We start from the raw sequence: 14,071 nt of genomic DNA, 5'->3' as shown, positions 1-14,071 counted from the left end.
AATATAGTTACCACTGTCCACACTGTATCAGTGTTTTAAAATGCGGCTGCATGGACCGTATATGCGGCCGCATATGCTTATGCAGTGGTTTTCCGCATACATAATCTCATGCTGTCAAGTTCATTGTCAAGTTCATGCGGGTTTGAATATACGTGCACATATATGATCCATGCGAACTTGGAAAAAAAACTAAAAATTATTTTGCAGTAAAAGAGCTTAAAATCTAAAACATTTATAATATGATAAAGAACACAAACCACTAAACTAAATAAGTCTTTAGATATACATTTATTTAATTTAATTTATATTTCTTTAATAAAGCATAGTAATATCGCATATATACTTCCGCATACAATTCTACATATGTTTATATGCATGAATAAAATCACATTTTAAAACATTGCCGTATCCGCTCCGTTTTCACCCAAACTGCATCCAGCCATCTACCCCGTTCTCCACTCATTCACGTCACATTGTCCTTTTCGAACCACTTGAATTATACAGATCAATTCTTTGTCGCTCTCTGCCTTGAGCCTCGCTAACTTATATGACATAGGGTCTCTGCATACGGTGGATATTAAATCTGATTTCTTTTACTTTTTTCCTTAACAAGTGGCGGTCCTGTATACAAGTTCCATCCCAAACCTTCTCGAAGTTAATGTTTCGCTTGGTGCTCAACTTGGAGCCGAGCTTTGATTTTCTGTTACATTTTCTACGACAAAATAATTAGAGACGGAGTCAAAAATAGAGTGATGTTCAATTTTCAGAATAAAATATAATTGTGTAATTACTTTAAATAAAGATATATTTTTATAATTTTTTGTTGTTGTCAAAAACATGATAAAATAAAAATTATTTTTATAATAATATGGCTCCACCGCTGTCAATAATCTAAAACTGTAAGAGCATCTACATCCCTGAAACTCTTGGAGTTTCTAAATAACTGTTAACTAATTTTTTGAAATTTTGTCTCTGAAAGTTTCTAAACCCCCACATCCCTAAAACTAAAATTAGAGTTTCTTAATTGCTACATAAGCAAATAAATTACTAGAGAAAAGAATTCCAGCGAATTATTTGGCCACGTCAGAGTTTATAAACGGTTTCTTATTAAGAAACTTTGGAGCAAAGTTGCTAAATAAGAAACTCATCTGCATCCTTGAAATTGGTTTAAAAACTATCACATCAAATTAGAAACTCCAAAAATTTCAGAAATGTAGATGCTCTAAGTTGTCTTCTTTTGAAGCACAATCTTTATTTTAGTTTGCACAATACAACATAATATGACAAAGACGACATAATATTGGTTTATGAAAGTGTAATTTTACAATAAAAATAAATTGTCAGTATTGTAATTTTCAATCAGTCTTCTTGTCAAGATTGTGACATCATTTTTTAAATTAAGTCTTAGTCATATTTAGGCTTACGTTGGAGTAATTAGAGCTAGAATAAACAAAACCTTTTACACATTGTAACACCTCAGACAATATTTCCTTTAATATCCATTTTAATAATGTTTTTAAACAAAATTTCCTTCCTCTAAATTTAAAATCATTCTAAGTTGAACATTGATCTTGAACCTGAAAATTCGAAATCACTTCGAGTTCATAATAATGATTAAAAAAGTTCATAATAATTCCTTTCATTAGGGTTTTTTTTTCCCCAAAATATATACAACTGATGATGTGGCGGTACTGATATGATCATTATATGATAATTAAGGGAGGCACATGCCGGGGCGGAGCCAGAGTTTCGAACTACGAGAGTCAATTATATAAAATTTTCATAAAATCAATTTTACAGGCTCATTACATTTTAGTTTAAATTATATAATAATTCTTATATAAATAAATAAATATGGTCAATTGACCCCATTGCTTGTTCTTAGATTCTCCATTGGACACATGGGTCTCATTTCTCAAAGAATGATAATGGTATATAGGATTAGCAAAATATATTATAGCTAGTGGCTTGAGAGTTGAGATAATGGTATATATAGGGCTCTCAAAAATATATTATAGCTAGTGGCTTGAGATAATGGTATATAGGGTTAGCAAAAATATATTATAGCTAGTGGCTTGTTTGAGCTCAGTTTGGAAAAAAACTTGTGATATCTTGTTTGATTTGACTCATTACAAAAAGGAGATATCTTGTGAATATCTTGTTATATTCTTACAATGAAAGAGGTGGAGTTAGATTTTTAAGCTAGATGAGTTAAATATTAGTGAGGTCAATTATATCAAATTTTCATACTGCAAATGACGATTAATTATGTACTACGCATAACATTTTACTCTAAATTATATAAAAAATAAGACACAATATAATTTTTTTGAAAATAAATAAATGACAATTAACTCTATTTTTTTTTGCCTTTTGCTCCGTCACTGTTTTCATTATGTCCATCACAAGATGACGAAGCTCATTGTAAGAAAAACATAAAATTATTTTTTGACTTGTGATCCATGCATAGCTCACAACACTAAATTGACTCGACTCAACTCAACTCAACTCATACCACGAAAGGAGCTGACTCGACTCAACTCATTCTAGCACGAGTTAAGTTCGAACTTTGCCTAACTCGACTCGAATCAGATTGTTTATGATCCAAATGCTGCGTGCAAAATCTAAAGACCGATTCTGGTAGCCTATAACCATAAGCATTCCAAGTAGGGCTGCAAATGAATTGAACCGAATCGAACTTATTATAGTTTGAGTTTGGTTTGAATTAATTTCAAATTGAATTTTTTACGAACTCAATTTCGAATCTTTTTCAAACTTTTTTTTATTATAAGGAAGAGTGATCGTAGTCGGCGAAAGCGAGAGATGAAAGTCGTCTAGGGTTTTAGAACTGAAAGCGAGGGTTACGACTTACGAGTTATGACTTATGGTCGGGCAGCCTTATGTTTTAACTTTTAAGTCATCAGCGAACATAAGTCATCAATGGAAATCAACGATTCACGTTATTTTGAGATTCAAACTAGAATAGTTCGCGAACCTATTTTGAGTAAACCAAGTTGAGTTTGAATTTAATTTGAATTAATTTCAAACTATTTCAAATCAATTTTTTTTACGAACTTTTTCGAATCACACTCGAATCGAATCACGAACTACGAATTTTTTGTGCAGCCCTATCTGTCAGCATTCCAAGGTTATATCTTAAATTCACAACTGATCCGGTGGTGTCAAAATCTCTGTGCTGACGTAATTGATATCGTAGACCACCTCATCACAGACGTCATACATCTTTAATCCAATCCGCTCGGGTTCCATCCCAGCTTACATTCTTTATCAAACTTTCTCTAATACCCCTCTAATTGTTGGATATTAATCTTTCTCAATCTATAGTCTTAAACCAATAAACCGAGCAACTTATAACTTTTGAAGTCCAAATAAATTTTTCACCTACACCAATGGTCTCAAAATTTTAGAAAAGACTTTCTCGTTATATATGATTTAAGAACATCCACCTCAAAGAAATATTTTACAACAAAGGTATTCTAGGAAGAAATATTTGAGATACATAAATAAAAGTTATAATTTCTTTATTCGAACGGGATGGAAAAGATAAATGTCCGCTTAAAAAAAAAAAAAAAAAGGTGTGAAAATAAAATGTCACGTGCGTCGAAATTTCAAGGGAAGCGGACTACCTTTCATGGGGCCCACTCCTCAGTCACTATATATACATCCCCTCCCCCTTTTTTCCACTAAACATCCATTGTTAATCAACAAACCAAACCAACTTCAGAATTATACGAAGAGGAGGAAACAAAGCAATCGAGGAAAGCCGAAATGCTTAGTCTCCACCATATAGAGAAACCTACACCAGCCAAGCCAGGACAACCGATACAGCCATCGCGACCAGTGTATTACCGGAGCTCAAGCTTCAGCCGACTAATTGCCGACCAATGGCGAGAGCTCCCCTTTCAGCTTGATGACTCTGACGACATGGTCGTGTACTTCGCCTTAAAAGATGCGTTCGCCTCGGGTTGGGTACCTGATGGTTGCAAACCCGAACAGCAAGAATCTCTCCCCGGACCGAGACCCGTGAAGGGGGAAAAACACTACAGAGGAGTGAGGCGGCGACCCTGGGGCAAGTACGCGGCGGAGATCCGAGACCCGGCGAAGAACGGTGCAAGGGTTTGGTTGGGGACCTTTGACACGGCGGAGCAGGCGGCGGTTGCTTATGACAAGGCTGCTTATCGGATGCGGGGTTCAAAAGCTCTACTTAACTTCCCGCTAAAAATTGGTTTCCATGGGAACGACAAGGTGGGGTTGGGACCCGAGGTTTCGTCGGATTCGGATATGGGTTCGCCAAAGAAGAGGAGGAGAACGGAGGATCCGGGTTCGGGTAAGGTATTGAATCCGATAAAGAAAGAGCAGGATGCTGTGGACCTGTGGTTGGTTAGGTAACGCGCGTAGCGAATCCATTGGTTGGCTAGCTTCTGGATTGGTGTCTTGGTGTTTGACTGACTAGTGGGTCCAATGGAGCAATTGGGATAACGAAAAAGAGGGGAGAACGTCCAGTTCTTCTGCGGTTTTGAGGGTGTAATGAACATGTCGCAACATCGCATTGGGTGCTGTATGCGTGGGTCCGTAATGTGAATATCAAATTTGCATCTTAGTATAGATTATCTTTAATTAGGAGCAAAAGGCGCCTTTTTTCATTTAAAAATATTACATGAAATTGTCAGAATTATTCGATAAGGAACAAAAGTCTGTTGTGGACCATTTTGCTGTCCGTAGTTGTGATAATTGGAGGTGTAAATCTCATTTTTGAGAATTATCATCTTAAGATAATTAATTTCTTCAATATATCAAGTTTTGTTGGATACATCGTGTTAATATGATTGGATGGTTATGTTATGGTATTTTCCAAAAGAGTTAGGCTGGGGTGCTATGGATAGCATAGTGGCCTTTATGCTACGGCTCAATATTCGAGTTTTCAAAATCCAAACGGTCGATCCGAACCGTTCATCTTATTCTCCATAATAATATCTGCTTGGAGACCAAATTTTACATTTTTCTGAATTTTTTTACTATTTATTAAGTATTTTACAAAATTGTTGATCCAACGGTGGCTGCACAAAACAGTAAAACCGTTGGATTAGCGATTTTCAAAGTGGCTTAATAAATAGTAAAAAAATTCAGAAAATTATAAAATTTGGTCTCCAAGCAGATATTAATATGGAGAATAAGATGAACGGTTCAGATCGACCGTTTGGATTTTGAAAACTCGAATATTGAGCCGTAGCATAGAGGCCAATATGCTATCCATAGCACCCCAGCCTAACTCTTTCCAAAATCAAATAATAGTTAGAGAAAAAAATTAGTCACGCCGTGATTAATCACGTTACACTACGTCACGTTATATGTGTCAATCATGTGACGTGATCACATTTGAGCGATAACTTACATGTCACGTCACAGTATGAAATATATAGTATCTAACTTTTTTAGTATGCATGTAATCCTGGTAGCTGCTATTTGGTTCTAAAAAAAAAAAAAAAACTTTTTTAGTACGCATAAAGTATCTAGTTTTTTCTAGTTTTTTTTTATTTTTTGGTGCACATAATATCCAGGTTTCCCTACATGTCGTAACCATCTACTATCATTTTGGTCACGTCATATGATAAGTCACGACGTATTTGTCATGTCATGCCACAGCGTGTCACGTATTTCCTTATGTAATAATAGACATATAAAAGTAATTTAATGTTAATCTATATTGCTTAGTGAATATTTATTTAATAAAATTAGAAACTAGTTTTAAAAGCAAAGCAAACAGTTCATAGTTATCCTTGTTTGATTATACAATTAAGATTAATTGGTAAATTTATTCTCATACAATATTGTATACTGGAGCATCGCTCTTTAAAAGTATCATTAATAAGACTGCTAACAAAATATGTACATTTTTCAACATGTTGGAATAGCAATGGAAATTAGTTTTTTTTTTTTCCATATATATTTTTTAAAATTTGTGCCATTTTCAGTATTCCGTCAGCTATGTCAATTACATTCTGGTAGACTATTTTGTTTCCCTATAACATAACTTGTAAAATCAAAATTCTTCTGATGATTTTATAAATATAATAATAAAATACAAGTCAATTCCAAAATTTGTGTCATCCCCTTGGGTCGCTGACCTAAGTAGAATCGTCCGTCTCAATTTTTTAAGCTGATTGTTATAAAAAAAAATATTCATATATGATCGGACGGTTGAGATACTATCTGTATTTAAGAGAGGATGCTAGTTCTTGGTCTTGACAATGAAGCTTAACAATCTGGAAGGAAGTTAATTAACAAAAAAAATTATGAGTTTGACCTTTTATAGGCTCTAACTTTTCCTCCATATTTTCTAGAACTTCATCGTTGATTTAATCTTAAAAGTCTAAAGCAACAAGTTTCTTTCTATTTCTACGTTTTTGGTTTTCTAGAACTTATTCTTCCGAGAAGCATCTGGAGCAAAGTTACTCATGGCTTCTAGAAATAAAGAACACTTCAAAAATGTTTCCTGATTTCATTACAGCTACATGATGACAGATGTTTATGGATATTAATAACTCATAGCAATTCGTTTGTACTAAATTCACATAAAATTTGAGGTTGTCTTGATGGTGGTTGTAATTTTTCGATACTGTAATGGTTTTGATTCATAATTTAATATAATGAAATTGGTGGTAGACAATACCATTTTATCAAAAAAAAAATACATACTAAAAATGATTTTTCTGGTCAACAAACTATCTGACAAAATTTTGAAACTCATACTGATATTTTTTTTTTTTAAAAATATTAGGGCTCCAACACACAACTACCTTGATAAACTATTGGGGACCATTTTTTTTTGCATTTCATATTGTATTAATTTGATGATATGATCATGTTTACTTTTTTTGTACAATTAATGTAACATCTTAAAGCTTCAACCAAACACCTGCAGACTTTGAAAACTGCGGTCAAGTCCACAACTAACACTTCAGAGACATTTATAATATCTCAAAAATAGCGCACCTCTTTCTTCAATTCATGCGAATAGACAGTTCAGTCTAAGATCTCGTTTACATTGTTGATTATTGAACATTCTATTAATGTCAAAAGAACCTCATTCTAGAGGAAATCTATAGCAAAGTCAGAGGAGTGCTGAACCACTCATGATTTTTAATCATGTATATTGAAATTTAATTAAAACTCCAATTTTATAATAATTTATTATAATTTAGTCCCCTCATAAAATGCTAAATGTGTGCCTCTACCCTAGTTGTTAGAATTTTATTTAATGGTTGTCAGCAAATATTTTGCATTTTAAGTTTTAGCCTCCTCAATCTAAATTTTTTAATTCTGCCCCTGACCTCATTTATCTTTCCTAACAAAAACATAATGCACAGAGAAGATGGAAAACTCAAAAAGTTTTTTTTTGCCACCCTCTTTAGTTGTATGGAAAAGTCAAATTGATGACCTTACAAGAGCATGGTCATGGGGCCCAAATGAATAGAAGGCGACAGTTGGCAGTCTATGGTAAGGCTCCTCCGGTCAGACGAAGCATCAAAGTTTCTGGAGAAGGATATTCTCTGCCTGAAACCGGAAAATAAAATTTGTTACGCTACATAAATTAAAAAATTAACACTGCACATATATTAAAGAAAATGATCAGTTGATAATTGAAAAACCAGAGATTTTGGAGATTGTTTTAAAACATTCTGATGTGATGGAATTTATTATATACTAGAACTGTAACCATCACCTGTTAGGCAGTATAGAAGGAGAAACCTACAAGAAACATATGCATTTACTTATCACATTGAAGTGACACAAGAGTGCAGGAGCAAGCAACAATTATATGCTCCCAAGCAGCAAGATGGAATAATTAAAAGTAACACAACCTAAACCACATAATCTTGTTTTGAAGGAGATGACCACTAGAATGATTAATCACATTCAACAAATGGATAAATAAACAAAAAGGAGAAAACAGTTTTTATATTACTTTTTCATTGACACCAACAATATACCAGTTAAGCCCTCAATTGTGCGACCGTGCTTCACTTATCTCAAATTATGCTTGGAATTTTGGCAAATGAAATTCTAACATAAGTGTGGCTGTGCTTGATACACACTGCATATATTCCACAAATCATGTCCTTATCCATCTATTGCAAAAATATACCAGGTGGCAAGTACCAGTTTGCGCCTTGTGGGTTCAAAAAATGTACATGATACCACAGAAAACAAGTCAGATGTTATCAGCTCCAGTTTGCACTTTTATCCAAGGAAACTTACAAATAAGATAATCCATATCAGATTGAGAGAAGTTATTGTGGAATGATGCTACAAATGCTAAATATATACGTTCACTGAAGCAACCTTTCACATGCATGCATTATATCTCTTGATATTGACTTCCCATACTACCTCTTTCCTGCAATAGACAGCAAATCAGAAATTAACATTGTACTTATTGTTTCCAAGTTGTTTCTACTTGTACCAAATTGCATATTAAAACCGTTTGTTAAGCAAAGTTCTGAATTATAGTCACATTCAACCTCATTGATTCAGTAATATTGTAGTCATCTTCACATCATTTTTGTATCTGAAGAAGAATGAATACGGATACATTTAGGCAACAATCATGACTCTGCTCCAAAAGAAACTAGCGCTGTGTACTAATATGCAAATTTCCATCTGAAATTAATTAATTAAGTATATGTTTCTCTTGAGAACACGTTGGAAAGCATCATAAAATCAGACAAGAACAAAAAGAGTTTATTGCTCTTTTCACCAAAATGACAGAAAATAAAATCTTCCACATTAAACCTAGCTACCCTCAAATTGTAGATGGGATGCAGCAGACTTCTGTTATAAAAATGCAACTTCTTGCAACTTGGTGACCGAACACATATTTTTATCTTGATAAGACCCTTTTGTCTAAATCTAAGTTGGAATATCATGACCTTTCAGAAGTTGACCATAATTATTTCACGGGTTACTTATTTTAGTTTGATTTTTAACAACGATATATTTTGTCCTCAAGAGAAGAGTAAAGCTAGTATGATTATAACACATCAACGGTTTGTGAGTTTAGCCTCATAAAATTGTTCAGTTTATCTAACAACAACAGCCTGAGTTAGTATCATGTTGCTAAGTTTGGGCACTAAAAATTGGCTCGAAAATTTTGTGAAAATCAATAAACACATTCGACTTTGTTCCCTTTCACCTATTCAAACTACAGCACATGTTATTTCTCCTCATATATTCTTATAAGACTGAATATGCAAGGTCCTGATAAATACTTCTACCACCATTCCTCCCCTCTTATAAATCGTCCCTAAATTGTCGAGCTTCTGAACCAGGTCCAGGGTGATTATGCCATTTTATTGAACAGATCGTATGCAAATCGGTGCACAGAACAGCTACATTTAAAAAAAAATCAAATAGTATTGGATCGGATCATGGAAAGGGCATTTTAATTACTCACAATTCGACTCACACCGTCTCCACGTGGCGTAGGATTGGATCCATTGCATTTAGGATCTCCATAGATGGAAATCCAATTTTCGTCAAGCCTTACCATATATGCTGGAACAGCCATGGCCAGGTCGTGCTATCTGATGAAGCGTTTACTGACTGGGGAGTAACCGACAGAAGGGTTTCAACGAGAGAGAGTGCTAAAGAGAGAACAGAGAAAGCATGTGGATATTTTGAAAAGCCCATATAGCCCGGCCCGTATATCAGTTGTTACAGACAACTTCTGCCTAGCCCATTTTGTGCGAGTCCGAATTCTCTATTAGCAAATTCGTAGGTCACTGAATGCACGCTACTGGGAAGGTTAAATAGCCTGTAAGCCTGGTGATATGAATTCATTTTGTGCCTATCTGAGACTCGAATTCGTATCCTCTACATTAACATTTTCGTTTGAGTTAACGCATTTTGACCATCTGATCTGTTTTAAAATTTGTACATACTAGATCCGTACTAATATTAAAGAGTTTATCATGTTAGAGCATCTCCATTGGTGCGATTGAGATGCAATTGGAAATAGAAAAAAAAACTGTCAAATGAAATTAAGTAACAAATTAATTTCAAATTCCCTAATCCATACAATTGCAATTCAATTGCATTTATGTCACATCGGAGTATCAGACTATGCTTTTGTTTTTATTTTTTCCGTTGACTCACGTAATATCAAATATATGCACACATAACTCTTCCTTTTTTTTTCTCTCCTCTCCACGATACATGTATCTCTCTGTTTTATTTCTCCTCTCAACGGCTCTCTCTCTCTCTCTCCTCTCCTCTCCATGAAAAAAAAGAGGCTGCTAAAACGAGGCATAATACAGAAAAATCTACAGTAAAGTTTACAATCCATAATACCATGATATTGTTGCTTGATGCAGACAATCATATCCAAAGCCATCATTTTGTGATCCTTAGACTGGGAATGCTTATCTAACCCCTTAGGAGTGCCACAATCTATCTTACATATCATTATACCTTTGTGGCTTCTTTTGTCGATTCGAGGAAGAGGAGGCGTTCAAGGATCGATTATTTGTGGCATGCATGTCGTCAAAAAAATAAGACATAACATAAGGATGCAACAATATATCTTCTATGATATTATCTAATTCCTCGGAAGAAGAGCTTATTTCAGCACTAAAGAAAATAAACAACAAATTATGTTGTTAAAAGTGCTACTGATATGCTTAAAAAATAATGAACACCTAAAAACGATAATTACATCACTATTGATATGCTATAATTACATTACTATTGATATAAACAAACATTATTTTTTTTTCTACAGATCCTAATTTCAGCGATATATAATTAACTAAATGATAAAAAATAGAAAAACCTAAAAACAGTAGGTCCGCTTTATAAAACTATGATAAAATTCATTTATTATATTCGATATGCTATAATTACAATACCATTGACAAATTCAAATTTGATATGCTATAACTACATTACTATTGATATAAACCAACATTAAAAATCTTTCTACAGATCCTAATTTCAGCGATATATAATTAATTAAATGATAAAAAATAGAAACACCTAAAAAAATATGCGCGCTTTCTAAAACTCTGATAAAATTTATTTATTATATTCGATATGCTATAATTACAATACTATTGAAATAAACCTACGACAATAGGTTTCAACAGATTCTAATTTTAGATTAAATTTCCATTATAAATGCTAACCTACAACATTGTTCTCAATTCAAGTACAATTGTCGACATACATTCATAGTTTTTGAAAATTAGAGCATTAGAGTGATGGCAATTGAGAAGCCCGCTGGATGGTTGAAGATGACCGACTACAATGTAACGCATAGCTTAATGCTGGCATAGACCTTGTGGTAGGGGTTGACCAAGGTATCGGTACTTTTTTGGAATTGCATACAAGATTATTATAATAATGAGAAATATCAAAATCAAACAAAAAATGCATAATCAGTCAATGCAAAATCATTGGTTTAATGTGAGCAAGGCAGTCAACAAGTCCGTTGGTTGTTTCGATCATATTATAAGTCGAACGGAAAGTGGTTTGAATGATAAGGACAGGAAAGTGAGAGCATTAGTGTTATATCAGCAGAATGAACAAGCTCAATTTAAGTACATGCACTGTTGGAAAATTTTGAAGGACGAAGAAAAATGAATTAGCCATATGGAATGGATGAGATAGAATGATAAAAAAACGTCCCAGTCTTAAAGCGAACTAACACTTCTAGTTCCACGGACTTAAACTTGTCTGTCAGTGACATAGCTGGTAATGAAGAAACAAAAACATTGGCAACTCCAGCTTAGACCGATCGGAAGGAAGGTGCTAAAGTCTCTTCGTCTAAAAAAAAGGATGCAATTAATGGATCCCCAAAACATTGTTGATTTAGATAAGATGAAAAACATGAAGACATTCCTTACTAGGATAGAGGAGTTGCGCAAGGACAAAAAAGAATATCACGAGGACAAAAAAAAACAGCACGAAGAGAACTAGAGGCTGCACGAAGAGAATAAGAGGTAGCACGGAGACAAAATGGAGATGCAATTACTAGCATTAGATACTACAAAATTGGATGGAGGTCAATATGCATTGTATCAAAGGAAGCTTAAATCTTTTTTGAAGGATGAGTGATAGTATTGTTGAGCTAATAAAGAGACTAGCTAGGTAGTATCTAATGCTAGTAATTGCATCTCCATTTTGTCTCCCTGCTACCTCTTGTTCTCTTCGTGCAGTCTCTAGTTCTCTTCGTGCTGTTTTTTTTGTCCTCATGATATTCTTTTTTGTCCTTGCGCAACTCCTCTATAGTAGTAAGGAATGTCTTCATGTTTTTCGTCTTATCTAAATCAAAAATGTTTTGGGGATCCATTGCATCCTTTTTTTTAGACGAAGAGACTTTAGCACCTTCCTTCCGATCGGTCTAGCTGGAGTTGCCAATGTTTTTGTTTCTTCATTACCAGCTATGTCACTGACAGACAAGTTAAAATCCGTGGAGCTAGAAGTGTTAGTTCGCTTTAAGACTGGGACGTTTTTTTATCATTCTATCTCATCCATTCCATTTGGCTAATCCATTTTTCTTCGTCCTTCAAAATTTTTCAACAGTGCATGTACTTAAATTGAGTTTGTTCATTCTGCTGATATAACACTAATGCTCTCACTTTCCTGTCCTCATCATTCAAACCACTTTCCCTTTGACTTATAATATGATCAAAACAACTGACGAACTTGTTGAATGTCTTGCTCACATTAAACCAATGATTTTGCATTGACTGATTATACCTTTGTGGGTTTCTCATTATTATAATAATCTTGTATGCAATTCCAAAAAATACGAATACCTTGGTCGACCCCTACCACAGGGTATGTGCCAGTGTTGAGCCATGCGCTACATCGTAGTTGGTCATCTTCAACCGTCCATCGGGCCCTCTCAATTGCCATCACTTTAATGCTCTAATTTTCAAAAACTATGAATGTATGTCGACTATTGTACTTGAATTGAGAACAAGGTTGTAGGTTAGCATTTAAAATGGAAATCCAATCTAAAATTAGAATATGTTGAAACCTATTGTCGTAGGTTTATTTCAATAGTATTGTACTTATAGCATATCAAATATAATAAATAAGTTTTATCAGAGTTTTATAAAGCGGGCATACTCTTTTTAGGTGTTCCTATTTTTTTTATCATTTAGTTAATTATATATCGCTGAAATTAGGATCTGTCGAAAGATTTTTAATGTTGGTTTATATCAATATTTATATAATTATAACATATCAAATTTGAATTTGTCGATGGTATTGTAGTTATAGCATATCGAATATAATAAATGAATTTTATCAGAGTTTTATAAAGCGGAGCTACTTTTTTTAGGAGTTCCTTTTTTTATCATTTAGTTAATTATATATCGCTGAATTAGGACATGTCGAAACATTTTTAATGTTGGTTTATATCAATAGTACTGTAATTATAGCATATCAAATTTGAATTTGTCGATAGCATTGTAATTATAGCATATCAATAGTAATGTAATTATAACAATTAATAGCAATGTAATTATCGTTTTTAGGTGTTCATTTTTTTAAGCATATCAATAGTATTTTTAACAACACAATTTGCTGTTTATTTTCTTTAGTGCTTGTTTCTAGCAATAATCTTTTTAGTCTATTTGACTAATTTGCAAAACATACGATTATTGAATTTTACGATTTCTTCTATTTTAGAGTTATGCAGGTTCAAGACAATTTGAATTACAATATAGATTGCTTGAACTGAAGAAACCATGAAGACATTTATCAAAAATTTAAATTGTATAATTATAAACTTGGTAAAGTGCTTTTGATGTTGTTTCAACATGATACAAACATTGGTAACATTTGTAAAATGTTATGACGATTATACCTGTAAGAAAACGCTGTAGAACAGCTTGGTCAAACTCAGAAGGAATCACAAAAGTTATAACATTTTACAAAAAATTATAACGTTTTAAAAAATTATAATGTTTGTGAAAAAGTTATAACTTTTATGAAAAACGTCTGTGAAAAATTTATAACGTTTGTGAAAAAGTTATAACAT

At 33.5% G+C, this 14,071-nt stretch overlaps 1 protein-coding gene across 1 annotated transcript; it reads left to right on the top strand.

Annotated features, from left to right (window-relative positions):
* Window positions 1-3,717: 3,717 nt before the first annotated feature.
* Window positions 3,718-4,829, top strand: LOC144551671 (ethylene-responsive transcription factor 1-like). Its single transcript, XM_078299734.1, has one exon. The coding sequence runs from the start codon at window positions 3,790-3,792 to the stop codon at window positions 4,408-4,410; it is 621 nt and encodes a 206-aa protein (XP_078155860.1). The 5' UTR covers window positions 3,718-3,789; the 3' UTR covers window positions 4,411-4,829.
* Window positions 4,830-14,071: the final 9,242 nt, after the last annotated feature.

Source organism: Carex rostrata, chromosome 3, assembly GCF_964058835.1.
Source record: "Carex rostrata chromosome 3, lpCarRost1.2, whole genome shotgun sequence".
NCBI lineage: Eukaryota > Viridiplantae > Streptophyta > Magnoliopsida > Poales > Cyperaceae > Carex > Carex rostrata.
Note: the sequence above shows the minus strand (reverse complement) of the source record. Positions and strands in the feature narration are given on the sequence as shown.

Excerpts from the sequence above, each read along its gene's own strand:
- LOC144551671 (XM_078299734.1), top strand. The coding sequence starts at position 3,790 with ATGCTTAGTCTCCACCATATAGAGAAACCTACACCAGCCAAGCCAGGA.